The 27,813-nt window shown below is 41.9% G+C and overlaps 1 protein-coding gene across 8 annotated transcripts in view; it reads left to right on the forward strand.

Moving 5' to 3' along the window:
* BAZ1A (bromodomain adjacent to zinc finger domain 1A) overlaps positions 1 to 27,813 on the forward strand; it is a 51,051-nt gene that overhangs the window by 5,405 nt on the left and 17,833 nt on the right. For 5 of the 8 annotated variants that reach the window (XM_081207727.1, XM_081207722.1, XM_081207721.1 and 2 more), the window contains 17 exons: positions 548 to 826; positions 2,936 to 3,079; positions 3,512 to 3,613; positions 4,881 to 4,968; positions 5,796 to 5,930; positions 6,368 to 6,470; positions 7,133 to 7,287; positions 8,511 to 8,606; positions 11,126 to 11,264; positions 11,912 to 12,058; positions 14,839 to 14,934; positions 15,060 to 15,284; positions 16,116 to 16,281; positions 18,670 to 18,780; positions 19,108 to 19,232; positions 19,984 to 20,589; positions 22,072 to 22,235. In XM_081207727.1, the coding sequence (XP_081063853.1) occupies positions 548 to 826; positions 2,936 to 3,079; positions 3,512 to 3,613; positions 4,881 to 4,968; positions 5,796 to 5,930; positions 6,368 to 6,470; positions 7,133 to 7,287; positions 8,511 to 8,606; positions 11,126 to 11,264; positions 11,912 to 12,058; positions 14,839 to 14,934; positions 15,060 to 15,284; positions 16,116 to 16,281; positions 18,670 to 18,780; positions 19,108 to 19,232; positions 19,984 to 20,589; positions 22,072 to 22,235 (2,881 nt within the window). Of the gene's footprint in view, positions 1 to 547; positions 827 to 2,935; positions 3,080 to 3,511; positions 3,614 to 4,880; positions 4,969 to 5,795; positions 5,931 to 6,367; positions 6,471 to 7,132; positions 7,288 to 8,510; positions 8,607 to 11,125; positions 11,265 to 11,911; positions 12,059 to 14,838; positions 14,935 to 15,059; positions 15,285 to 16,115; positions 16,282 to 18,669; positions 18,781 to 19,107; positions 19,233 to 19,983; positions 20,590 to 22,071; positions 22,236 to 27,813 lie in introns of those variants that run through there. The other 3 variants (XM_081207725.1, XM_081207726.1, XM_081207728.1) reach the window with 2 other exon arrangements.

The raw sequence follows: 27,813 nt of genomic DNA on the forward strand, positions 1-27,813 counted from the left end.
GGATTGTGCTCCCTTTGAAAAGAAAATAAGTGAAACTGATATAGAAGGAGACAAAGTAAAATTGGTAACCTTAGGACGGTACCAGTACAGATGAAGAAAAAATGCTTATGGACTCCCACATCAAATGTGAGCAAGTGAGTAGGAGATTAGTGTGAGAAGAACAGAATTCTATGATGAATCAGGTAAAATCTGAGGTTTAGTCACAGTTGTACCACATAATCGGTGTCCCACATAAGACATGTTGGGTCTGGATTTGATTTTATTTAAACTCAAATGAGATTACATCTCCCCAAAGCATAATGAGGTACAGTATTCTATTTGAAGACCAATATATGAGAGAGAAAGTGGCTTTAAGGCACTGTTGGCCTCAAGGTCAAGTTTTGAAACCAGGAGTGGGGCAGAGCAGGGTGTTTGCAGACTTTTCCAATTACATGTGATTTCACAGAACGTGCGATGACCTTGAATGCAACCCCCGTTCAAAGTGGGGGTTGTCTATACTTTAACATGTGTTTGGCACGTTCAGTTACTTTAACTTTCTCTGTTGCAGTGACTTTTTTGAACGAACCATTCTGTGTAATAGCCTTGTGTGGAGTTGTGCTGTTACCGGTAAACCCGGACTCACCTATCAAGAAGCACTAGAATCAGAAAAGAAAGCCCTACAAAATCTCCAGAACTTTCCAGAGCCACTTATTGTCCCAGTTCTATACTTAGTTACCCTCACTCAGCGCTCACGACTCCATGAAGTTTGTGATGACATCTTTGCTTATATCAAGGACCGTTATTTTGTTGGTGAAATTGTTGCAGTACTTAGGAATAATGGTGAAAGGTAAGTATTTCTTATATTTGCCAGTTTTGAGATATATATTTATGGCTCTTGTAAAAAGAAAACAAAATCTAGGGTTATCTTGTGAATAGCTTAATTTTAAGTAGCTTTGGCTAGTCACATGGCTAGAATCTGTGGTTAAATTTGAAGCTAGATCAGATTCTTCAACCCAGTTCCTTTTTTCCTTATCTGGAAGATTTTGACTGACAGATTAAGGGTTTCTGAGATACAAAGCATTATTCTGTATGTATAGAATGGGTGGGATATAAATCTAAATAAAAAGCACACTGCCTGCATGGTAATGTTTTATTTTGCTGTGTTTTCAATCATTTAAAAAACAATGGCCTCAATGCAGATGTATGAGATGCTCACCGTGTTTAAATAATTTGGAATATGTAACAGATTTGAACTCCCTCCTCCCCTCTGTGTCCCAAACATTATGTCTGCATCAGCACTAACTTAATTTCCTTTTAAAAATAATTTGGAAACCCACTTCAAATATTAATTTCAAAATATAATTAAGAAAGCAAACATGGTTTTAGTGATAACTGGGGCTATTCAGCTATAATGCTACCCCATGGCTAAATGAAACCATAACTGGGAAGGAGAAATTCACACAAGAGGAAAGGGAGAGTAGAAGGAGCCCATACCTTGTCCCTGATCTTCTAGCCATTCTTAGGATATCAGGAACTTCAGGTATACAACTGATTAATTTCAAACTGGAATCAACTTGCGAATTATGCTGGATGAAACCAAAAATTAATCCTTGGAACATGGAAGCCCTGTCTTCAAGCGCTCACCAAGGTTTGTTCTTGGCTTATGGCTTGTTATAATATGGGTCGAAGCTAAGCCATTGCTGGCACATTCTCCCCACTCCTCCTAAGCTTATAGGTTGTCTTCTCTCATCCCTTTCTGTCATCTTACCTCCCATCCCCTATGTCCTTGTGTTGGGTTAGTCTACACAGAATGCAGCTGAACTGAAACAACTGAATTAATGAACACAGCTGTTTTAATACAGTGAGCCCTAATATGCTAAACGTAGTCTGGTCTATTATACAGTTGGCAAGGCATGTCCTGTACTTTTCAGAATTAGCAATATGTATGTAAGTGTAACATCTACGACAAGAGGTGTTAATTACATATTTTCCTTTTGCATTGAACAATTTAATGGTTGTCTTCATTAGGTGACATGCTTACCAAAAATGGAGGCTTACAATGTGTCAGGAAGCAAATGGGACATTATTAAGACGAGATTAGACAACAATCATGTTATCCTTGTTTATTTGGGTCATCAACTGTAATAAAGGATAATCTTTTTTGCTAGTGTAGATACACAGACAACATAGAACCTTTTATTTTCCCACTTTCTTGTGTTTAATATCTAGTTTCGCAGTAACATAACGGGTAATCATTTTAAGATGTTTTCTTATCTGGATAAAACAAGAAGCTTTGTGATTAATGCTGAAAACCAAAACAGATAATTTAATATGACTGCTGTAATAGGACATTGTCAATAGGGTAAATGTATTACTGTGTATAGCAGATGTACTCTCATACTTGCAATGTGCTGAAGACTCATATGTGGAAATTCTCCCTACTCTTGGATTGGTTTTCATTTCGGAGTACTGTTCTTTATGCAGATAGTCTTGCTTCATGCAAATAGTCTTTGCATAAGGAAAGTGAAAACAAATTAAGACTTTTGCCTTTTCAGGGGCTTACAAAAGGCATGAGAATGGCTGTAATACCCACCTATTATAGCACCACACAAACTTACACTAGTGCTTATGCAGTTGCAGAATAGCACTAGTGACTGTTTTTCTTCCCATGAAGACCTCTGTTTGCATCCCATAATAAATTATGGAACTACATGGATATGTGATAAGAACATAGATAAAGTTAAGCTGATTTTAAGTTCACAGACTATCCAAGGGTTAGAAGGAATGAGCATATACTTTACATTTGACTCTGCTCTTGAAACATTCTTCCCACTTTTTATCTGTCTGTTAGTATAAAATGATATTGGATTGCAAACTACTTTTAGGTATATATTCCAGTAACTAAATCTTTTTGCACTAAAAAAAATGGTATGTTCTTATGTTTGCTTTGTTTCAGACTGCAGTGTAAGATTTTGGAAGTTAAAGCACCAGTGCATCAAAATGGAATAGCTAATGGCCATGTTAACAATTCCGATGGAGTCACTATCGTAATTAGTGATAGTGATGATTCAGACTTGGATACCAATTCTGCACAAAATGGGTAAAAGATTAGTTTTATATTTGGAAAATATGGATAGTTTTAAAAGGTTACAAAACCTGGATTAGAATAGTTGCTTAATGTAAAACCTCTATGCAGCCATTTTGCCTATAGTGGAATCGAATTACACCATTCCAGAATCTGAGAGGTCACCTGAGTTATGTACATTTGTTGGAGCAGGTCAGCATATAAGCCTGGAATGCTGTGTCTGTGTGAAAATTAATACAATTAAATATTTTTCCTGTTTAGGGCAACCATTTGGTTTTAAAAATACTAATTATATTCAAACTCTTTATGTGGTATTATGTTTTGTACATTTTAATTACATTTAACTACATTATTAATTTCTTGTAGTTTGAAGGAGTTAATTCAGTGAAATGTTGCACAGAAATGTTACTGTTCAGAGGGAGGAAATTAATTGATATTTGTTTTTAGGAAGGAAAAAGCCATAACTGAACCCTCCTTGTTCAAGTACAAAGTGAAGCCTATTAAGAAACAATTGTATGAATCTGTTACAGTGAAAGCATCTCAGATATGGTAAGCACTGAAGGCTATGGTCCTACTGCCCTATATGCATATGAGGAGCAATGTTGAGTGGATAGCTCAAAAATAAACCAGTAGCCACACACATACTAAAATGTCTGACAGGCAGACTATGAATGGGTGCGTAGATAATTGTATTTCCATAGTGGAAAAGGCTTAACCTGTTCAGTGTCTGCCAGCTACATAGCTGTTAAAGGCACAAAGTCCCAAAGCCAACCCTAAACCAAAGTCTAGGTTGTAATCCTTGAACTTACTCTACCTGCATGTGTACACACTCACTGTACGAATATAGACCATAGGCACACATACATCTCTTCCTCTCCCTTTGCCAAAGTGCACCTCTCATAGGCCACACATATAAACACACACCTCTCTCTTACACACAGCACATACATCTCTCCTCTCATAGACCATACATCCATCTGTCTCACACACACATGCACACCTATCTCCCACTCTCTCAGCCCAAGGTCTCGACCATGTACAGGCATCTCCCCATCTTCTCAGTTCAGTTCACATGTGACTGCATGTATGTGCAGCCCTGGAAACTCAGAAGTGGGGGGGGGGGGAGAGATCTGAAGAGCATCAGCAAAGCCCTCCTGCTCCTCCAGCTTGCGAGGAGACCCTCCCTGGAGCCTGAAGGGGACATCTTCTACGGGCTCCAGGGAGGGTCTCCTTGCGTGCCGGAGTTGCAGTGGGGTTTTGCTGAGTCTCTTCAGCCTCCTGGCTAACATCTGACACGCAGGAAAGCGGCTGCTGTTGGGCTTTTCCGCTGGAGGCTAGTTGAGGCTGCTCAGCTGGTGTGGGGGGTCAGCTGAGCAGCCTCAAGCCTTTGACTCAAAAGGCGCAGCAGGGTGCCCCCCATTTATGCACATTTCACTTATGCTCGCAGGGGGCTAGAACGTAATGTCTGCCATTCAAAACAAAAGGAAAACCTCCCTCCAAAACATTCCCATTCGCCCCACCAAAAATAAAAAAATACACAAGGACCACAAACCTGGCGCCTGCAGATGCTGGGTTGGCAATCTCTGGATTATAGTACTGTAAGAGCACTTGGTTAATCTTGACTATATTTCAGGAATGATTTGGTATTTATATTACTTAATTAGAATTGCCAGGAACAGTAGTTCCTGAAAAAAATACTTGATAGGATAGTTTCTTCTTGAAAACTAAATTTAGGAACTATTTTAGTGTGCCAGTTCAGCTGGGAATCATATTTGATATTGATGCATGTTCCTTTTCTTTTTGTCCTGTACCATAGCCGGAGGAAACATCTATTTTCTCGTGACAGACTAAAGCTCTTTTTGAAGCAACACTGTGAATCGTATGATGGCATTGTTAAAATTAAGGTAATCAAAATAATTAAACAAGTTGAAGCAAGACTGTACTTTGATCACATTATGGGCAGTGAAATTAGTTTGATACCCAGTTTAGTTGTTGTGTTATCGTGTGTGTGTGTGTGTGTAGTTTGATGCTACCATTAATTATTGCTTTATTGTTTGTTTTTAGCTGTTCTTTAATATTGTGAACCACCTTGAATTTTTTTTTAATCAAATAAGTATATAATTACAGTTTTCATGAAATGGTAAACTATGGTTTGACTGTCGTCAGACCTACACATACTGTACTATACTGTCCTTGTCTGGCCCAGGTTTTAGGTAAACAATAGCTTGCTGTCAGTAGAGCATGAGAGCACACTAGGAGTGCATGAGCCCAAGCTGTTTTTATATGAATCAGCCTCAAGGTGTTCAGGCACTACACTTCAGAGATGAGAAAAGCTCATTTAAAAAAAGTCTCTAGTAGTAGTAGCAAGTACTTCTTTTATTTATTAGCCCAAACTTGTTTTCCAACTATTGTGCAATGTTACTATGGTTTCGTATAAATTGGAATCTGATTTGAAACAATGGTGGTGTATTTTTCATTGCAATGTTGCATTTGTGTTAAAAGGACACAGAAAAATAAGATAATTCTCCACCCCAAATTTACTCATGATTAATTTATTTCAGTGATGCTTACTAAAGAGTGTTCCGTTTACTACAGATACCTCATTCCTGTGGTGTTGATTAGGAAATAATGGCTAATGGTGTCTCTTTCTAAAACCGTAGCTTATTAGCCGGTGTGTACATGCAAGAGCAGGCAGCCTTCTCAACAATCTTTCCCCATCTTTCTCTACAAGGCAATATCATTTGCAAAATACAAGATAGCAGAACAGAATTTTTCCTACCTCTTTCCTGATGATCCACCCACTTTTGTCTTCAGTCCTTCAAACAGACGGCGAAGGAGACCTCCAAAGATGGCATCTGATGATCATGTAAGTAATGCAGTACTTGTTAATCTGCTTTTCAACAAGAAACAGCAGTGGATTGCATCCTACAGCAATTCAAAACGGCAAAGTACTTTGCTATCTGTGTTTTTCATATTTGCCATTAGTTGTCTTAGGTAAGTCAAAATTGTTCCACAGTTGGCCATATAATACTCTGAGAGATAATAATTTATATACCAAGGCCCTGAAAGTCCATGGGCACAGGTGGGACTTAAAAACCTGGCCTCTCATGAGGCTGGATTAAACTGGCTTTTACATTTGGAATGACAGTAGTCAAAACTTGCTATTGCCACAAAATAAAACACATTTCTAGTTTTATTCATTCATCATATACATTTTAACTTGGCGATATGTTCCACCAAGCTGTTAAAAGATTTCAGTTTTTCTATTATTGCCCTTTCATGAGTTTCTCCTTTTGTCTTCAGGAGGATTTTGTTGCAAAAGAGCAGCTTAGTCCTAGAAATGCAAGCAGTGCAGCAAAAGAAAGGGCAAGACTCCAAAAAGAAAAAGACGAAATGAGGGCCATGGGTAAGTACAAGCTCATGCGATGAATAAGCTTTTTTTTAGATGAAAAACATGCATAATGGGTTGGCTTTTGTTGATTCTGTAGAACTAGTGCTGTAGTTTTTAGTGTATTATCCTTCAAAGAAAGAAGCTGTTGCAGTCCTGTCTCAAAAGGGCCTTTTCTGAAGCTGTGCCTCAGTTGTGGAACTCTTTTTGCCACAGGTTCATTTAGCCCCTTCACTCTTATGACTGCTTTGTTTAGCCGGGCTTTCTTTTTCTTTTTAGTCTATGTAATTTTATGCCATGTTACATGTTTTAACTAGTTGCTGATTTTCCTCTTTACTATTTCCCCCCATTGTTGTATTACTATTGTCTTTTATTTATCTGCTAGTTGAATTGAGCCCTATGTTTTTACCTGAAAGGTGGGATATAATCATAATACATCATATTAGCTTGGAAATAAATCCCTCTGACATACGCTTACAGCCAGAACTATAATTACTTCCCAGTAATTGTGATTGGGTTGTAGTCATAGCATGTCTGTTTGGGGCTGTTTCCTTGAACGTAACGGCATCACCCACAGGTGGCCAGATTTGATTAACTTGATCTTGAAGTGTTGTTTATATAAATAATTTCTTTAAAAAGAATAATACAACTCTAGTTCTCCTGTCCACTTTTTGAAAAAGAAAAATTGAAAAGAGAAAAGACAACTGCTATAGAATCCAAGAAGAAAGAAAGAGAAGATAAGGAAAAAAGGAAGGAAGAACTTAAGAAGATTGTGGAAGGAGAAAGGCTGAAGAAGAAAGAAGAGAGAGAGCGACTTAAAATAGAAAAAGAAAAGGTCAGGTACTCCCCACCTGGGTTCCTAATAGTTTGAAATGGCACTAATAGTTTAAAATATATAGCTACATTTAGAGGTTCCCAGTACAGTCGTACCTTGGTTTTCAAACAGCTTAGTTCTCGAATGTTTTGGCTCCCGAATACCGCAAACCCGGAAATGGCTGTTTGCGAACTATTTTTGGAAGCCGAACATCCAATGGAGCTTCCGATTTGCTGCAGGACCTTCCGATTGGCTGCAGGACCTTCCTGCAGCCAATCAGAAGCCACACTTTGGTTTCCAAATATTTTGGAAGTTGAACAGACTCCGTTCAACTTCCAAGAAACAACTGTATTTAGGAATATGAATCACAGTAGAAAGAAGAGTAGGACACATTGCTGTTTCTTCACCTGCATGGTGAAGGAGAATGTGTCTGCAAAATCGTAAATAGTTTCCTACATGGAGCTTTTCATCACTATCCAAAGCCCCCTGGATAGTGTGAGTTAAAATTCTAAATTGTGTTCTCAGTTACAAGGTTTAATTTTCAGGACATTGTTGCAAACTTTTCTTAATGTGTGTAGTGTTATGTTGAGGAATTACCAAAATTAGGTTACCTGTGTTTAACCAAATACAAGCTATTTTCATACTGTTTGAAATAGGACTTTTATTCATAAAATTTGATGGTTTTTTCTAAAGTAATAAAGGAAACTTAGGAGACAAGGGTTCAAATCATCCATCAGCCATGAAGTTCAGTGGGTGACTTGGGGCCAGTCACTTTCTCTTTAACTAACCTACAATAGGTTTGTTGAGGGGGCTGCAGAATGGGAGGAAAAATCTTAGGTATACCACCTTGAGCTCTTTGAAGGAAAGGTGGGAAATAAATGTAATAACCTAAATGATACATTTCTTTTGAAAAAAAAAAATCCTTTATTGTCATTACCAAGATATGTAAATAAATAGAATCATGTATACATATGTGAAGCAGTTAATATTTTAGTTTTGTTATTTGTTCTTAACTAAAGTAGTAAATTCCATAAGCATCCAGAGCAACAGTTAAATAAAATTATGCAATACCAATAATCAGTAAATTATAACTGTTGCTTAGATTAAATTATAAACCTAACTTCTTACAAGATTTCCAATAAAAGTACATGGATTTACATTATCTTGAATTTTATTACTCCAATGCATAATCTAAATACAGCTGTTTTTAACTATTTTGGTAGTCATTTTCTTTGTAATTGCAGGAAAGAGAAAAGCTTCGCGAAGAGAAAAGGAAATACCTGGAACATCTAAAACAATGGAGTAAGCGTAGAGAAGACATGGAATGTGATGATCTTAAGGTAATGGAACTTCAGAGAAAGAGAGAGTCCACAATCCAGAAATATTTGTGTGTGTATTTATGCATTGTTTTTCAGACCTTTTCTGTGGCTAGAAAAGTTTCCTGATGGATCTGCCGAAATTGTAAATCCACCATATGATTATCACATACATTCTCCCCTTGTGGGGAAAAAGGACTTAAAACGATGGTTGTGCAGTTTGAGAACTTTTTATATTTAATAGATAATAATTTAAGTCATAAGTTTTGTAACTTGCAAAGCAATCCTCTACTTGCATTAAGTGTGCCATTGTGAGTGAGTCCTGCAGTCATAGCCCTAAACATGCTACCATCCCATCCCTGGGAAGTAGCAAGAACAGGTGGCCATTGCCTACTATGGGCCACAGAGGGCATATGACCTTTAATCAGGGCAGCAGAACACAGCCCACATCTGCCAGCCCTCATGTGGAGCACCAGAGCAGAGGCCACACAGCAATGGAGGCACTTGGGACATGCAGTGTCTGCCTGTTTTCTGTTTATTAATATTTATACATCACTTGATTTTAAAAAAACCAAAACCCGGCAACCTCAAAGCAGTTTACGAAAAGATAAGAAAATCAAGATACTTTACAGTACTTTCAAACATACAAAAAGTGAAAATACTATGAGCTATTGCTTCAGATGTGGGGAGACCGTCACAGCAGTTAATTTTGCAGCACGTGATCCCATCATTCCTTGCTTAATTGTGTAGGATGTTTTCTGGCACCCACAGTTGCCTTTCCCACCCTGCTGTTTCCCTTCTGTAGGGTTTACCGTATTTTTCGCTCTATAACACGCACCTGACCATAACACGCATGTAGTTTTTAGAGGAGGAAAACAAGAAAAAAATATTCTAAACGAAACAGTGGATGTATGATTTTTGTGGTTCATGCTGTGACCACAGACATGTGATCTGACGGTGAGTTTGGGGTAGCCCAATGCAAATATCCTGAGGATCCATGTGGATCCATGCTTTGTAACCACGTTTTTGCGCCATTGCGGCCCCATGAAACAGTGGGTGGGTGTGTTTTTTGGTGCAGACTGTAGCCATGGACATGCTATGTGATCTGATGGTGAATTTGGGGTGACCCAGTGCAAAAATCCTGAGGATTCATGTGGATCCGTGCTTTGTAACCACGTTTTAAGTGGGGAAGGAAGGAAAAGCACTCAAGGGACAAGGAGCAGCGTGGGGGGTGTGGAGAAGGATGCTGCTAATAATGCAGGAGAGGCTCCTCTCCAGCTTTGCTCCTTTAAAACAAGCAGGCTCTGCGTCTCTCCCTCCTCCCCAGCAAGGAAACGACAATAGTAACCACTCTGAGACAAATCAAGAAAAATTGCGACCAACACTCTCCCCCAACAAGCGCAGTGAGGTCAAAACACACACACACACACACACACAGAGAGAGAGAGAGAGAGAGAGAGAGAGAGAGAACTGGCCCTAAAGTCGCAGGGCGCTGGAAGTCGCAGGGGCGCTGGGGGAGTGAATGGGAAGCAAGAGAAGGAGAACGATCCCTCACAGACACACAGAGTGTCAATTCTAAAGTCGCAGGGAGAGCAGGGGCACAGCGAGAGTGAACGGGAAGCAAGAGAAGGAGAAGGAGCCCTCACAGACACACAGAGTGTCAATTCTAAAGCCGCAGGGGTGCAGGGAGAGTGCAGGGGCGTAGGGAGAGTGAACGGGAAGCAAGAGAAGGAGAAGGAGCCCTCACACACACAGTGACACACAGAGTGTCAATTCTAAAGTCGCAGGGGCGCTGGGAGAGTGAAGGGGAAGCAGGAGGAGGAGAACGATAGCTCAAGCACACACACACACAGCCCCTACAGTGGCTAATCCAAAATCGGACAGCAAAAAACTGCAGGCAGGGACAGAGAGCAGGGGTTGTTTTAAAGCAGCCAACTCCCGCTCTGCTTCTCTCCCTCCTCCCCGGCTCTGCTAGCTGACAGGAGCCGCTAACACCCGCTTTGCTGTTTCAAAGCGAGCCACGGACTGCTCACGACTGCAGCAGATTCCCCCGCCATCTGTAGGCATTTGCTCCATAACACACACAGACATTTCCCCTTACTTTCTAGGAGGAAAAAACTGTGTGTTATGGAGCAAAATTTACGGTATATGCTGGTGATGTTGTGCTGTAGATGGTATTGAGTTGCACCATATCCTGGGTTGAGGCTGACATGGTCTGAGTGGCAGCTATTATTTCTCCCTTCCATTGCAATTAATGGGGGGAGAATTACTTTTTCTCAGTTTGGCAAGACCAGCATAAGACATTGCACTACATGTGGTCACCGCTTTTCTTCTTCCACTGCCACCTTCTTTCTGCTCTATTTTTCTGCCTGTATTCTAACACCGACACTCACTCTGGGTAGTCCTTGCAATCTTTTTGGCTATCAAAAATATATCTGTTCAACATAATAAACATGAGCCAAATCTGTTGTGATGTATGTTGTTGATTATTCACCTCATATGTATAACTGAAACATACAATAAATATTTATTTTGCATCACAGGAACTTCCAGTTCCAACTCCAGTGAAAACCAGACTACCTCCTGAGATCTTTGGTGATGCTGTCATGGTCTTGGAGTTTCTCCATGCTTTTGGTGAACTCTTTGATCTTCAAGATGAGTTTCCTGATGGAGTGACTTTAGGCAAGTGAATCTTTAGGCAAACTGAATCTACAGGAAACATGAGTAGCAGATTTTGCAAACATCCTGTCTACAGATTTTGTTTTGCGGGGGAAGAAAGAAACAGTTTCTCTTCCTTCCCAGAAAGAAGGATTACTTTTGTGATCTTTTCTGAAACTTTAATAAATATTATTAAAAAAAACAACCCAGAATCCATTAATGATGCAATATTGGGAGTACAGCTGTGGATCTAGGTTGACTTAGGTGCCTCCAGTTGACATTAGTTTTAATGTGTTTTATTCACTCTGCTCTTTATTTCTTATATACTGCTTGTCAGCAATCATCCTGATCTGAGCAACTATATGTGCTCAGATGCACGCATGTGACCAAATATCCCCATTTATTTCATGCTGCTCTGTGGGATTCTGCAAAATGAGCTTTGCCCTTTCTTTGAAACAATTGAAGAGATGATCCACCTGCCTTTCTATGCACTTGAGCCTGGAATAAATTGCTGGATCACAGCAATTGTTTCTCTAGTTGACCTATTTGGCAAATATTCTATGTATTGACTGGATTAATATTTTGACAATCACATAACATAGGAACAGCTTTCAGTTTTTTCACTGTGTATTTGTAGCAGTTTGAACAAATCCACTTCTTCTTATTTACAGAGGTTTTAGAGGAAGCTCTTGTTGGAAATGACAGTGAAGGTCCACTATGTGAATTGCTGTTTTTCTTCTTGACGGCCATTTTTCAAGCCATGGCTGAAGAAGAAGAAGAAGTGGCCAAAGACCAAATAGCTGATGCTGAGACCAAAGGTCAGACTTCAACTGTGCTTCTTAATGCAAAGCTTGCATACTAATAGGCACGCATACTAATTTGCATGCACAGGAATATTTCAGTTAACATTGCTCCACATCGGTGCGCATGATTGCTATAGAAAAACAAAAGTTTGTCAGGTGCTAGCTGCAGCGTTGATTCTGGTGTGTACTGCAGGTGCTCTTTTAACTTTTTTTAAAAGGCAAGCTTTCCCATTATTAGACATAGCAAGAATTTCACATTGGCTGGTTTTCAAGAAGTCTCAAAACTTAACACATCCCTTTAATTAAAAAAAATTCTTCAGAATTCAGTAACTTTGCTGAAGATTCAGAAGATACTTCTTTCTCACCAGCAGTGTAAGCTACATAACTTTCAGAGGGGTAGCTGTGTTGGTAGCTGGTAGCTCTTGTGCAAAAACTAAAAAAATTAAAAACAATTGTAAGGCTTTTATGAACTATTATAGTCTACTCATTGGATGAAAGTTTGCCATGATAAAGTGCTGTAAGACTTGTTGTGTCAGCTAAATAATAATCAGGCATCATAACAGTGCATAGCTTTACTATTCATTTCTTCAGTGACAGTAGTATTGTCATCCACAAACTGGAACACCTGGTCCAGATTTGTAATAGCACACTTCTTAGCTAATGTAATTATTTTCCAAAGGGCACACTTTTAGATCTATTGCAGCATTTGCAGACTTTGAATACCCTTTCCAAGGTGTGCTGTAGCTCAGGTGGTGGTTTATTTTTATTTCCTTTGTTGCATACTTGTAAGAGAAGAGAAACCACATAACAAATAGCTTATTTGTTGATTTATAGTGATATTTTTACCACACACAGCAGTCACATCTGAATAAAGTAATAAAAGAGCAAACAGAAAAGGGGCATAGCTCAGTTGCAGAAAATCCACTTTGCTCGTGGAAGGCTCCAGATTCAATCCCTGGCATCTTCAGGAAGGGCTGGGAAAAACTTCTCCCTGAAACTTGGAGAGTATATGCAAATTAGTGGAGACAAGACTGAGCTAGATGAGCTACTGGTCTGACTCTGAAATCTTTGCTCCAACATTCATGTTTTGTTTTTAACCCTGAGGACTAGAATATTGATGGGACCCTCCACTGCTCTCCCATTTTTTTATCAGAATTTGTCTGGTAAAGGCATTTTCTCTAGATTAAGTGTTTGCATTCCCTTAACATGGGTGTGGGGAACCTTCTGCCCTCCAGATGTTGCTAAACTATATAACACCCATCATCATTGGCCATTGGCTATGCATGCTGGGGCTGATGGAAATTGTAGTTCAGCAACATCTGAAGGACTAAAATTTCCCCACACCTGCCCCAAATTGAGTACTTTTACACCTCTTCTCTGGAACCAGTACAATAATAGTTGTGGTATAGTGCATAAAAGAAATATATATAGTTGATGTGTGCTTTGTAGAGTCAAGTGCATCAATCTGAAAATTCTGTTTGATCTCACACACCATTCAGAGAAATAGAGTTTTTTGGGAGAAAGCAAAGCTGCATGTGATTCTTCCTTTGTGCAAGGAAGATTTAGTCATTATTCTGTTGAGAGGAAATCCAAATGACTTCTTTCTGGCAAATCAGTTGCAGGGGGGAATTGTGTTTTTTCCACTCTCAATCAGTAGTCATTGTTGAACATGAGATTCCTCGGACCCACAAGTGAAACTTTTATTGCCGTTTGGAGTAATTTAGTCGTATGTAGACTGTTCCAAGCACCTATTGGTATTGCTAGTGTGTATCTGATTGCCTTTCTCTCATGCATGTATTATGTTAAACTTTGACTCACTTAAATTGAAAACTTCCCACTGCAAGATTCTAGATACAATACTCCTTTGCTTAATTGTAAAGTCAAGTTTTTGTTTTGAATCATTCATAGCTTTGACTGAGGCATTCTAAACAAACTCACAATTTTAGGGTAGGCATGCCCATAGTTCTGTGTTATGGCTTTCCATATTTTGGTTGGGCTGCATTCACACGTATAACTTGGCAGAAGCTGTTAAAGAGAAAATATATTAACTTTTGTGAATGGAGGCTTACTGTATGTCCAGTATAGGATAGTGCAGTTCTGCTTTGTGGGGGTTGGTAGTTCTCTCTAGTGATCCTGAACTGGGATGTGAGAGGACCTCAGTCTGTAAAAAAAAGGAAAAAGAAATAACTTCAGGCATAAGGAATTTGCTTCCTAAAGAAGGGTATTTCGTCTTGCTGTTTCCTATCCTTAAAGAATAATACTAGCCTATCTTTGGTGATATGTAGAAACTTCTGTCTTGGATAACCTTAATACCGCTGTATATAAACTTCTGAACCTGGCTTATCGATGTGCTTCACTGATCAATTGTGTAGAATATGGAATCTCATGTGTAATGTGGTAAATCAGCCCTGACTGGCTGCACAGACAGGCTGCTGGCATCCATAATTCGTTTCTGTAGGCATAATCATAATGAAGTATTATAAGAATGTAGTAATAAGATGCTATTTGATTTCTTGCAGTAAACCTTTTTTACAAGAGTATTTCCTGGGTTTATCTTTCTTTGCATGTGTGTGCTTGTGCTCTTGCGGTCAAGTTGTGTGGAATGCAAGAAGCTTTTAGGGAGTGCTGCATGCTTACTCTGCTTTTAGGTAGTATGCATATGTTTGTTGCACGGCAACTTACAAAAATATCAAGTTTATATGCTGTCTCCGCATTGCTTAGAAAAGACTTGCTTGCTTCGCCTCCGAAATGCAAGTGTTAATTTTCACTAGAATAAAGTCTTTATTTCCTTAAAGATTTAACAGAGGCTTTGGATGAAGATGCAGACCCCACAAAATCTGCACTATCTGCAGTTGCAACTTTGGCAGCTGCATGGCCCCAGTTACATCAGGGTATGTGTGGGTTTCACTTTTTGTTACGTTTTGCACTATTTTACAAAAAAAAGTATAATTCACATTGTTTGCTAAATACTCTTAGTAGCCAAATAGTCTAACACTCATTCCGTTGTTAACTGTAGGTTGCAATTTGAAAAACTTGGATCTTGATAGCTGCACTCTTTCTGAGATTCTCAGACTTCATATCCTAGCATCAGGTGCAGATGTAACATCAGCCAATGCTAAATATCGTTACCAGAAGCGAGGAGGATTTGATGCTACAGATGATGCTTGCATGGAGCTAAGATTGAGTAATCCTGGGTTGTTGAAGAAACTCTCGTGTACTTCCGTGTATGATCTATCATCGGGTAATAGAGCCAAATTAATATGTCAAGTTATATGACAGAAGTTTTCAAGAATGGTTTACTAAGACAATCTTATTTTGTCTCTTGAAGCATAACCACTAATACCTTTTAGCCCTAGAAGTTATACAAATTTAATTAAATAATAATGATAATAAAGATTGGGGCTAGCTGGTGATTTAGGTTGCAATCCTATATAGGTTTACCTGAGAGTAAGTTCCTTTGAAGGCAGCGGGCTTACTTTTGCATTGGATTGCACTACGTATCTTGTGGAAGTCTGTTTAATATTCTACATGAGCTTATGTCTGTTTTTCTAAGAATCATTAGCCATTATCAATTGAGCTACTGATAGTATATGAACATTGGGTATTTTTACTTGCTCTTTTGTGTTTGAACAGCAGGTCCCCCATTATATATAACAAACTGCTTTGTTTCAAAAGTGTTTTGCTGTATGGCACATGCTGGGTGGGTTCATAGTCAAAAAAAACACAAGTCCAGAAGCTCATTGGTGCATGGAACAGTTGATTGCTTTTTTGGATCAGGTTTAGATTAGACTGGAAAATAGCTTGCAAGAAGTTCATATATTGTACACACAGTTGAACATGTTAAAGATTCTATTGGTAAACTATGCCATAAAACAAGGTGACTAAACTGAAATGGCACAACCCTCCTTGTACTAGGTTTACATCTTGTCAATCTCTATGGATTAATGAGCCCAAAGGTCACTGACAGATTAAAAATAGATACCTTACTTTATTGATGAAGCTTTACTGACCAGTTCACAGGATTATTCTGTGACTTCTGAATTGAAGCATCAATCTGTATTCATTTTATTAGGGGAGAAGATGAAGATTCTTCATGCCCTCTGTGGGAAGCTTTTGACTCTTGTTTCTACTCGAGACTTCATTGAGGACTCTGTTGATGTATTACGACAGGCAAAACAAGAATTCAGAGAGTTAAAAGCAGAACAGCACCGGAAAGAAAGAGAAGCTGCAGCAGAAAGGTGACAAGAACACAAATGCCCAAATATGAGCATGATAAAGCTAAATGGGGGCTTTTCCAGAAGCATGGCTTCTAAAATTGAAAGAGCTTACTAGAAATATTCAATTTTAGAAATTGAAAGAGCCTACTAGAAATATGGGGCGCGGGTGGCGCTGTGGGTTAAACCACAGAGCCTAGGACTTGCCAATCAGAAGGTCGGCGGTTCGAATCCCCACAACGGGGTGAGCTCCCGTTGTTCGGTCCCTGCTCCGGCCAGTCTAGCAGTTCGAAAGCATGAAGTGCAAGTAGATAAATAGGTACCACTCTGGCGGGAAGGTAAACAGCGTTTCCATGCGCTGCTCTGGTTCACCAGAAGCGGCTTAGTCATGCTGGCCACATGACCCGGAAGCTGTACACTGGCTCCCTCGGCCAGTAAAGTGAGATGAGCACCACAACCCCAGAGTCGGCCACGACTAGACCTAATGGTCAGGGGTCCCTTTACCTTTACTTGAAATATAGTAGTAAAACCTGTTTGTCTGTCATAATCCAATTTAGAAAAGTAAACACATTTATGGTGTATTTGATTAATCTTATTTCAAACATTTTTTTACAAGGTATCTGATATATTTTCAATATAAAAATTTCGTTCTAAATTAGGAAGTTGCTCTTTGGAACTGAAAACTGCCTTTATACCAAGCCAGACCAGCTGGCTCAATATAGCCTCTACTGGGTGGAGAACCTATAGCCCTCCAGATGTTGCTGAAGTAAAACTCCCAGCATCCCTGACCATTAGTTGTGTTGGTTGAGGCTCATGGGAGCTGCAATCAAGCAATATCTGAAGGGCCACAGATTGCTAGAGGGGATGAATCACCAGCTTGGTGGATAAAAAAGGCAACTCCAACCCTTAACTGGCCCCTTTTTGCAAACTCTTTAAGTGTTTTTGCCTGACTGGAATGACTGCTTGAACTCTGATATTACATTTTGCTTTACTGGAAGGAGGGTAGAAAAGGGTGTTTGTAACAACTAGACTACTTGCACAAATATAACATTTACATTAATTGCTGTGCCCACTTGTGGCACTGGCCCTGTCAATCAGTGGCCCTTGGGAATTTGTCCCCATGTCTGAAAAAAACTTCCCACCCCTGGTCTTACATCATCATGACTTCCCAACTGTTTTGAGCCCATGAGCACATTTGGAATTGTATTAAGAGTATTGTGAAAATGACCACCGCTGTAGGGAACATGAGCAGTTACAAAACATTGAGAGTATCAGTATGCTCTTCTTGTTTTATTTCCATGTGTGTGTACTGCACACTCTGATCACACACACACATGCAATGGAGTGGGAGAGAGAGAAACCCCCCAACAAAGAGGGGCGGGGCGGGGCCAAAAAAAACATACAAAGCAGGAAGGAAGAGAACCACAGAGAAAGAGAATGCATAAAAAGGTGAAAGGTGGGGGAAGCTCAGCCATGGATGGAAGAACAGGAAAGGGCCAGTCTAAGTCTAGCATTGGTCTAGGACAGGGATCAGCAACCTTTTTCAGCCGTAGGCCCGTCCACTGTCCCTCAGACCATGTGGTGGGCCGGACTATATTTTGAAGGGGGAAAAAGAATGAATTCCTATGCCCCACAAATAACCCAGAGATGCATTTTAAATAAAAGGACACATTCTACTCATGTAAAAACATCAGGCAGGCCCCACAAATAACTCAGAGATGCATTTTAAATAAAAGGACACATTCTACACATGTAAAAACACCAATTCCCAGAGCATCCGCAGGCCGGATTGAGAAGGCGATTGGGCCGTATCCGGCCCACGGGCCTTAGGTTGCCTACCCCTGGTGTAGGAGAAGCCCCCCACTCATCATAGCTTTACTGGTAGCTGCAGTAATTACTTCCTGCTTCTCTGCTCAGCAAAAAGTAGTGAAATAATTGTCCTGTGTCTCTCTCCTCCCCTTGGGCTTCCTGATTTCTTCATGTTCTTGATAGTGTGCTGTAAAAAAGAGGACAGCCTTGTGTGGACACAATGAAAGATATCTGAGCATGCCATGGCATCCACAGGTGTTTCTTTGGGGAAAGGTGCCTTATACTGACCGACAGCAGCTCTTCAATGTTTCAGATGGAGTTCTTTCCCATCCCTGCTTGTAAATGCCAGGGAACGAACCTCAGACCTTTCAAGTGCAATACATATGCTCATCTGTTGAACAATAAGCTTTTAGTACTATTTATTTTAGTGATATTTATTATGTGCCATGGCCTCCATCCAGAGATTTCTGTGCATCAAGATGCACATAAGGATCTTCTGCATGTTGGGTCTCTGTTCTTTTCAGTAGAGCGATGTAATTAGAGGAAATGGTAGATTACACTATATGCTCCAACTAACTATCTGTGTGTATTGTATAACATCAGAATCCGCAAGAAAAAAGAAGAAAGACTAAAAGGACAAGAACTAAAGATGAAAGAGAAGCAAGAGAAACTGAAAGAAGAGCAGAAAAATCCTGCAATTGACGTATCAATTGGGTATGATCAGTTGTTAATAATTAAATATATAATTAGGCTAGTGCTTAATTTCACATGCTGGGGTTATTATTTCCATCAACAATAAAAACTTCTTAGATTATCTTGCTTTCTGGTTATTATATTTACGTAATATGATCACAGGAAGATAAAACAGTTAAATATATATCAAATTTTATACTATAGGTGGGATAACATAGTAAAAGAGTTCAGTACACATGCATGGAGTTCAATACACATGGTGTGTTACAATATGCTATGCATGTGCAATTCCCTATAACTCTTTGAACTTGGAGGGCTTTATATTTTTTGGTATGTCTATTGTATCAGTGAGGAGGAGCGGGAAGAGCTTGATACAAGCACAGAGAGCAAAGAAACTGAATCAAAGGAGCAAGACTTAGATGCTATGACAGATGAGGAAGATGACATTGTGCCAAACAAAAAGAGAAGAGGAGGTAAGTTCATTTCTAGTGCATTTTCATTGCTATGTATTGATTTTCTATTGCTGTACGTTCTTGCTTCTAGGGTTTTTAATGGAAGGCAAGTGTAGAGTTAACTTCACTACCTGCATCATCCTGTTAGATAGAGCTTCATTTCTTTTTATGGATTTATAATTCCACTGATCTAGTTTGATACAAGGCTGCCTCATTCATTACCCTTTTCCATCATGGGTTTCTAATACTTGTATCTAAGGTACAAAACCTTTCCCCTCGTTTTATGAGCCAGCACAGTAGAGTAGTGGTTAGAGTGATGGACTAGAACTGAGGAGACCCACTTAACCATGATGTTCACTAGGTGCTCTTGGGTGTAACTTATCTCCCAGGGTTGTTGTGAAAATAAAAGAGGAAGGAAGAAGAGCCATGTACATTGCCTTGAGCTCCTTGAAGGCGAGGTGGAATGCAAATGTAAGAAATTAGTTCAGAAACATGCAGAAGACAGAATTTCCATATAAAAATTGTGAATGAAGCCACACATTGGGCCTATAAAGACATTAGTTGATTGATGGTACAAAAAGAGCAGAGAAAAATTTAGAAGTTACGATATCTTGCTACCTGCTTGAAATTTTCTTGTGTTATTTGTTTGGGCAAACGCCTGCTTGTGCTACTCTAAGCTACCTGTGCTATGTATAGTTGTGTCACTTTGGTCAGTGAGTGGCCAGGTACTGTATTAAATAAAGAAATAAAACATTTTTGCTTCCTCTTTCAGGAAAAAGACAGAATGGCTTTAAAGATCTGGCGACGCAAATAGAGACAACTGGTGAAAAACGTGAGCCACTCACTCCAGAGGAGGAAGAAGCTTTAAAACAGGAACAGCAAGCAAAAGAAAGGGAACTTACAGAAAAGATTCAGAAAGCCACAGCCTGTACAAATATCTCTCCTTTGGGCCGGGACCGCCTATATCGACGCTACTGGGTTTTTCCATCTGTTCCAGGATTATTTGTGGAAGAAGACTATTCTGGTCTTACAGAAGATATGTTGTTGCCTCGGCCATCTTCATTTCAAAATAATGTACAGAGTCACATTGCAGATAAATCTCAGACTGCTACTAAAACTTCAGAGTCTTTGAAGACAGAATCTACCTCTAACAGTCACCAAGATTTCCATACTGGTGCTACTGTACAGGTGTCGTTGCCAATACATAAGCCAAACCGGTGGTGCTTTTACAGTTCTCAGGAACAACTGAACCAACTTCTAGCAGCTCTCAATTCCAGAGGATACAGGGAAAGTGCCTTAAAGGAAATTCTTTTGCAGGAAAAAAACAGAATATCTAAACAACTGGACAGTTTTGCTGTAGAAAAATTCCATATTTCAGGTAAATATTCTGGATTTTCTTGAGTATATCGTGGGTGGGGCTTGCCTGCGCCTTACCTCCTCCACTGCTTCCTTCCTTCCTTCCTTCCTTCCTTCCTGTGCTGGGTACCGGTTTCACCCCAGTGCCTTGCAGAGCCAATGCAGCTTGCTCCTCCCTCAACTATTCAATGCCACAATGTGTCACTATATCACGATGTTTGGCTGGTGATAGCAATGTTGAAAAGCTGATATCACCCAGTCCTATTCACAGTACAAAATGTGAACACAAAAGACATAATTAAAAACAAGAACGAGAATGAAAACAAATCAATAACTCCTGCTCCCACAAACACATTTAAATGTTAAGCAGCCAGAACCGACGCGGGACGCGGGTGACGCTGTGGGTAAAACCTCAGCGCCTAGGACTTGCCGATCGCATGGTCGGCGGTCCGAATCCCCGCGGCGGGGTGAGCTCCCGTCGTTAGGTCCCAGCGCCTGCCAACCTTCCAGTTCAAAAGCACCCCCGGGTGCAAGTATATAAATAGGGACCGCTTACTAGCGGGAAGGTAAACGGCGTTCCGTGTGCTGCACTGGCTCGCCAGATGCAGCTTGTCACGCTGGCCACATGACCCGGAAGTGTCTGCGGACAGCGCTGGCTCCCGGCCTCTAGAGTGAGATGAGCGCACAACCCTAGAGTCTGTCAAGACTGGCCGGTGCTGGCAGGGGTACCTTTACGTTTACCTTTTAGCCAGAACCAAAGGTCTGATTAAAGAGAAACTTTTTGCCTGATGCTTCAAGATATGCAATGAAGGTGCCAGGTGAGCATTCCACAACGGGGAGCCACCACAGAAAAAGCAGTGTGCACCTGCTCATTCACATTAAAACAAAGTAGTGTAAACTATGGCTTAATGTAATATTCAAAGCCATAGCCTAGCTTGCCATTTTCTGCTGGAAAACAAAGTGTTGTCTTACACAAAACAAACCAGAAAAAATATAGTTTATGGATGTTGTTTGATACAATAGCACAGAAGTGATGTCCCAGATCCTTAGAAGAATTGGCCTTGCTGGCCAAATGAGGCAGGTGGTTCTCTCATCAACCTCTGGTTGCCTGTTTTCTGCTAGAACGTGTGCCCTCAGTGCAGGATTGAATTCCACCCTCTCACCCTTTAACTGGCATCACAAGTGCAGTCAGTTGATTGACAGGTAGGTGTGGTTTGAGGGAAATGGGATTCATGGGACATATTGGACCACCCTGCAGGCCAGAGGTTCCCCGCCCCCCTGTAATAGCAATTTACCACTGCATTCCAAATAACAGCCTTCTAATTTGAAGCTGTCTTGGGTTTTACACTTTCATTATTTGTGGTCATTTGAGCTGATGTGAATTTTTTGTTTTGGGAGAAAAAAATGTAATTGGCTTTTGGTCTTGGTTTGAAGGAGTTGTAACTTCTTGATATTTTAATGTTCATTTGGAAACTGCTACTTAAGGTATTGGTTGCTTTTACAGAGAAACCTCAAAATGAAAGCAAGTTGTATCCAGTACGTGGGAAAACACAGAATACATATGATGCAGCTCCGATGTCTGCAGAAAAGCAGCTTGAATTGAGACTCAGAGACTTTCTTTTGGATATTGAAGACAGAATCTATCAAGGAACTTTGGGCTGTATTAAGGTATTTTACTATTTGTGTTTTTATGATGAATATTGTGCCTTAAAACCTGCTTGACCTCTGTGGACATAATACCTTTCCCTCAAACCAGAAGACCTTAATAATTTTAAACCAATAGCAAATGTCCCCTTTTGGGCAAGGTTCTTGAGAGTGGTTGCCAGCCGGGTCCAGGTATTGTTGGAGGAGGCAAATCTTTTAGATCCATATAAATCTAGGTTTCGGCCTACGATGGAGAGAGACAGGGAGTGCTGGTTATTTCTTGTTCTCCTGTGATGTAATACAGTGGTACCTCGGGATAAGTACTTAATTCGTTCTGGAGGTCCGTTTTTAACCTGAAACTGTTTCTAACCTGAAGCACCACTTTAGCTAATGGAGCCTCCTCCTGCTGCTGTGCCGCTGGAGCACGATTTCTGTTCTCATCCTGAAGCAAAGTTCTTAACCCGAGGTACTATTTCTGGGTTAGTGGAGTCTGTAACCTGAAGCGTATGTAACATGAAGCGTATGTAACCCGAGGTACCACTGTACTGAAAAGTGGGGTTAGCTCTCCCAGTGCTTGAAGCCAGGAATGAAGTCGCCTCACAAGAAACTTTTCCAGCTCCATTTCCTTGAAGCAACCCCAGTTACTTTCCTGCCTTTCATTTGAGGCAGTAGCATTTCTGCATTTTTTAAAATTTATTTTGCATTTCTGCTATATCAGTGTGATTCTGGTTTTTGTTTGTTTTTTGTTCGCTGTATACCCAGGACACATTTAGTGTTGTTAACGGTGGATGCTTGTGATTTTTACTTGTTAAGTGAATCAATTTAGAAAGTGAGTTAATTTAGATAATGGACTGGAAGAGCGTCAAAACTGAAGCTTTATCCAAACAAGATTGAAATGCTGCTGGTGGGTGATTCCTCTTACCACCTGAATAGTGTGCAGCCTGCTCTATATGGGGTCACACTCCCTCCGAAGGGAGTGAGTTTGTAGTTTGATGATTCTCCTAGATCCATTGCTGTCACTAGCGGCACAGATGGCCTCTGTGGTGTGGAGCGATTTCCATCAGCTTAGACTGGTAGCTAAACTTTATCTGGACAGGATAACTTGGCTACAGTAATCTATGCTGTTGTAATCTCAGGGTTGGACTGATGCAATGTGCTTTATGTGGGGCTGCCTTTGAAAACAGTTCTGAAGCTTCAGTTAGTGCAGAATCCAGCTGCCCAGCTGTTGACAGGTTCCAGTCAAACAGTTCATATTACACTAAATCTGATACATCTGCAGTTAGCTGCCAGTATGCTTTCAAGCCACATTCAAAGTGCTGATTTTTACTTAGGAAGCTGTTTATGACTCAGGATCTTTTGGAACACCTATTCCAATATGAACCTTCACAGACTCTTGGAACTTCTTCTGAGCCCCTTCTCCAGGTCCCCTCTCTGAGGGAAGCTTGGAGGGTGGTGGCAAGGGCGTGGGTCTTTTCTTTTTTCTTTTTTAAAAAATAATTTTTATTAAGTTTCCATTTACCAAGTTAAACATATCATACCAATTAGTCCAAATTGTATCAATACACATCATAAAGTCCAAATGTTTTCCAAATTATACATTTTGGTGGGGGATACCCATGCTTTGCGATCGGCCGGAGTCCAATTGTGAGGGTTTGATTAGCTGCTTGTGCGTGAAAACGTGCTCCCTCAGAGTTTGTGCGCCCCCACAAACCTCCGTGTGTGACGGAGCTCCTCAGACATGTCTGCTCTAGTCACTAGTAGAGTCCGACAGTGGCTGTCTGCGGAAGCGTTTCCAGCAAAGAAGTTCCTTAACGGAAACGCGTCTCCTGGACTCACGGCGTGACAGTTTCCTGCGAGGTATGGGTCTCCCTATGGGAGACTCCGATACCTCACCACTGTTCTCGCTGGAAGCCTCCCTGAGCCCTCCCTCCTGCTCGCATTCCCTCAGAGACCCACTCCTCCCCCTGCTGGTCCCTGCTTCAGCAGTTGAGTCTCTTTCATCCTGCCTGAGTCCCTCTACCACCTGATGCTCTGATGGCAGTTCCCTGACATCCACCTCCCCTCCAGGGCCCCCCTCACCCCCTCCCAATTCCTCCCCCCTGGGAGGTGAAGGGCTAAAACCCCGAAACGAATCTTCCTCATCTTCTGACGTCTCGAACAATTCTCTCCATCGATCGTCGTCCTGGCCAGCTGAATCCTCCTCCTCTTCAGAATCTGGGAACCCCTCCAACTCCTCTTCCTCGTCGGTGGTGGCAAAGTATTCCCTTCGGAACCTCGCTACAGGCTGAGGTTTACGTGGGAACCTCTGATGAAAAGTCTCTATTAAAACCTCGTCATTGACATCCTCTGCCCTAACCCAGGTGTTTTCCGACTCCGGTTCCCCTTCCCACATTACCAAATACTCTACTTGATCTCCCTTCCACCTGGAATCGAGGATCTCCGCTACATGGTAGCTGTGTTCCTTCTCCTCCATTGCTGGTCCCCTAGTGACCCTCCCCTCACTGTCTCCTCTATACGGTGACAGCAACGACCTGTGAAAAACTGGGTGCAGCTTCATGTGGTTCGGTAACCGGAGCCTGAAAGCCACTGGATTGACCTGCTGTATGACTTCAAACGGACCCAGCCTTTTGGGTCTTAATTTCTTACAACCTCCTTTGAATGGCAACCCTTGGGTTGACAGCCACACCTGGTCCCCCACCCTGATGCTTTCACCTTCCCTTCTGTTTTTGTCTGCTTGCCTCTTATATTCCTCCTTAGCCCTGTTTAAGTTGAGTTGGAGCTGGCGATGGATCGCTTCCATTTCTTCCACGAACTGTTCCGCAGCTGGAACGCTCCAGTTCTCCCCCTCCCCCCCTGGGAAGGCTCTGGGATGGCACCCGTGATTAGCCAAAAAGGGGCTCATCCCCGTGGACACGTTCTCTGCATTGTTGTAGGCAAATTCTGCCAACGCCAGCTTCTCCACCCAATCATTCTCTCTGTCATTAACATAACACCTCAAATATTGTTGGAGAACCCCATTTGCTCTTTCCGCCTGCCCGTTGGTTTCAGGATGACGGGCCGTCGAGAAATTAACCTCTACATGCAGTAAGCTCATGAGCTTCCTCCAGAACCTGGAAGTAAATTGTTTCCCTCGGTCTGAAACCACCCTCAAGGGGGCGCCATGCAACCTAAACACATTCTCTACAAACAATTTGGCGGTTTCTTCTGCTGTAACCGCATGTGAGCAGGCTATGAAGTGGGCCATTTTAGTTAACAGGTCTACTACAACCATGATGGCTGTTTTCCCTCTAGACCTTGGCAGATCAGTCATGAAATCTATTGCCACTGCTTCCCACGGTCTCTCAGGTGTGGGCAGTGGTTCTAATAAACCAGCCGGCGCCTGCCTCTCCCCCTTGGCTCTTTGGCATTGTTCACACCCTCTCACATACTCCCGCACATCTTCCCTGACCTTGGGCCACCAAAATTCCCTGGTAACCAGCCACATGGTTTTGTGTTGCCCAAAGTGCCCTGCTGTGGGGCTATCGTGCAGCTGCTTGAGTACTTTCTCCCTCAATTCCCCTTCAGGTATATATAACGCTCCCTTATAATACAATGCCCCATTTCTCTCCTCAAAACCACCGGGTTTGTCTTCCTCCCCTCTGAGATCCCTGAGTTTCCCCTGGGCGTATGCATCCTGCACCGTACCCTCTACCAATTCCCTTTGCCCCACCAAAGTCGCCCCACACACCCAGCGGTCCTCTGGAATGATATGGGTTTCTTCGGGTGCTCCCTCCCCCTCCAAATATTCAGGTTTGCGTGAGAGAGCGTCCGCCCTAACATTCTCTGGGCCTGGCACATAACAAATCTCAAAGTTAAATTTGGAGAACTCTTGGGCCCATCTCAACTGCCTTTGGTTGAGCACTCGCGCCGTTCTCCAGTACTCTAGATTTTTATGGTCCGTGCACACTTGCACTTTATGTTGTGCACCAACTAGCAGATGCCTCCATCTCCGGAACGCCTCATGAATAGCAAGCAGTTCTCGGTCGTACACCGTGTAGTTCCTCTCGGATTTGTTCAGCTTCCGCGAGAAGAAGGCACACGGACGCCACTCCGACTCCTCCTTCCCCGGCTGCAGAAGAAGCACCGCCCCTATGGCTCTGTCAGATGCGTCTGTTTCAACCCTTAGCTTCTTTCGTAAATCCACATGCAGAAGTTGTTCTTCAGAGGCGAAGGCCCTTTTCAGTTCCTCAAACGCTCGCTCCGCCTCCGCCGTCCATACAAACTTCTTCTTACTGCTGAGACAGTCAGTGATGGGCGCCGTCAGATGGGCGAAGTTGCGGATGAACTTACGATAAAAGTTTCCAAACCCTAGGAACCTCTGCACATCCTTCTTGGTTTTGGGTGTTTTCCATTCCAGCACTGCCTGTACCTTGCCGGGATCCATGGCCAATCCCTTGTCTGACAGGCGGTACCCCAGGAATTCCACCTCCTTGGTATGGAACCGACACTTCTCCAGTTTGACCCACAGCCTGTTGGCTTGCAGTCTGCTCAACACTTCTCTGACGTCTCTCACATGTTGCTCCTCATTCTCAGAATACACCAACACATCATCTAGAAAGGCAACGCAATTCTTGTAGAGCAAAGGGCCCAGCACGTGGTTCATAAAAGATTGAAAACACGCGGAGCCTGCTTGTAATCCAAATGGCATAACGAGGTATTCAAACGCCCCCAAAGGGGTAAACATGGTGGTTTTCCATTCATCCCCTTTCCTTATGCGTATCAGGTTGTACGCCCCCCTTAGATCCAGCTTTGTGAAAATCTTTCCCTTCCTCACCATGGTCAAAATATCATCAATTCTGGGCATAGGGAACGCCACCGGTTCAGTCACTGCATTCAGCCGCCTAAAATCACATACAAGTCTTGGCTTGTCCGCATTTTTTTTGTCCACAAAGAACACTGGGCTCCCCCCTGCTGCTTTGGACTCTCTGATGAAGCCTCTCTTCAGGTTCTTGTCAATGAACCCTCGCAACTCCTGCATTTCCCTGTCTGACATGGCATACAACTTGCCCACGGGAAGCTGTGCTCCAGGGAGTAAATTGATCTGACAATCAAAGGGTCTATGAGGTGGTAGTTGGTCAGCTTCCTTCTCGCTGAACACGTCGCTGAGATCTGCATACTGTGGTGGTACCTTCACCTTCCCCATTACTTCAGTCCCTGCTAGGGTGGCTTGGGCCCCTACTGAACCCTTCTCCCCTTTGCAGTGTTCTAGGCAATGTGCTGAACCAAAGGACACCACTCTTTGATGCCAGCCAACCAGCGGATCATGTAGAGCTAGCCAGCTCATTCCCAAAATAATGGGAGCGCCTCCCAGGGTGGCCACATTAAACGCTATCAGTTCTGTGTGCCTTGCCACCCTCATTATCATTGGGACAGTCTGCAAGCGGACTCCTCCTCCCAACAACTCCCTGCCATCAATCGTGGTCACCTGCAGGGGGTTGCTTAAAGGGATGGTCTGTATCTGGTGTTCAGCAGCAAACTCCTTGCTCATAAAATTGCAGGAGCTGCCTGAGTCCAATAGCGCCTTTATTTTTAGGGGATGCCCATTCTGCAGCTCTAGCGACAC

This window comes from Podarcis bocagei (genome assembly GCF_964188305.1).
Source record: "Podarcis bocagei genome assembly, chromosome: 1".
Classification (NCBI taxonomy): domain Eukaryota; kingdom Metazoa; phylum Chordata; class Lepidosauria; order Squamata; family Lacertidae; genus Podarcis; species Podarcis bocagei.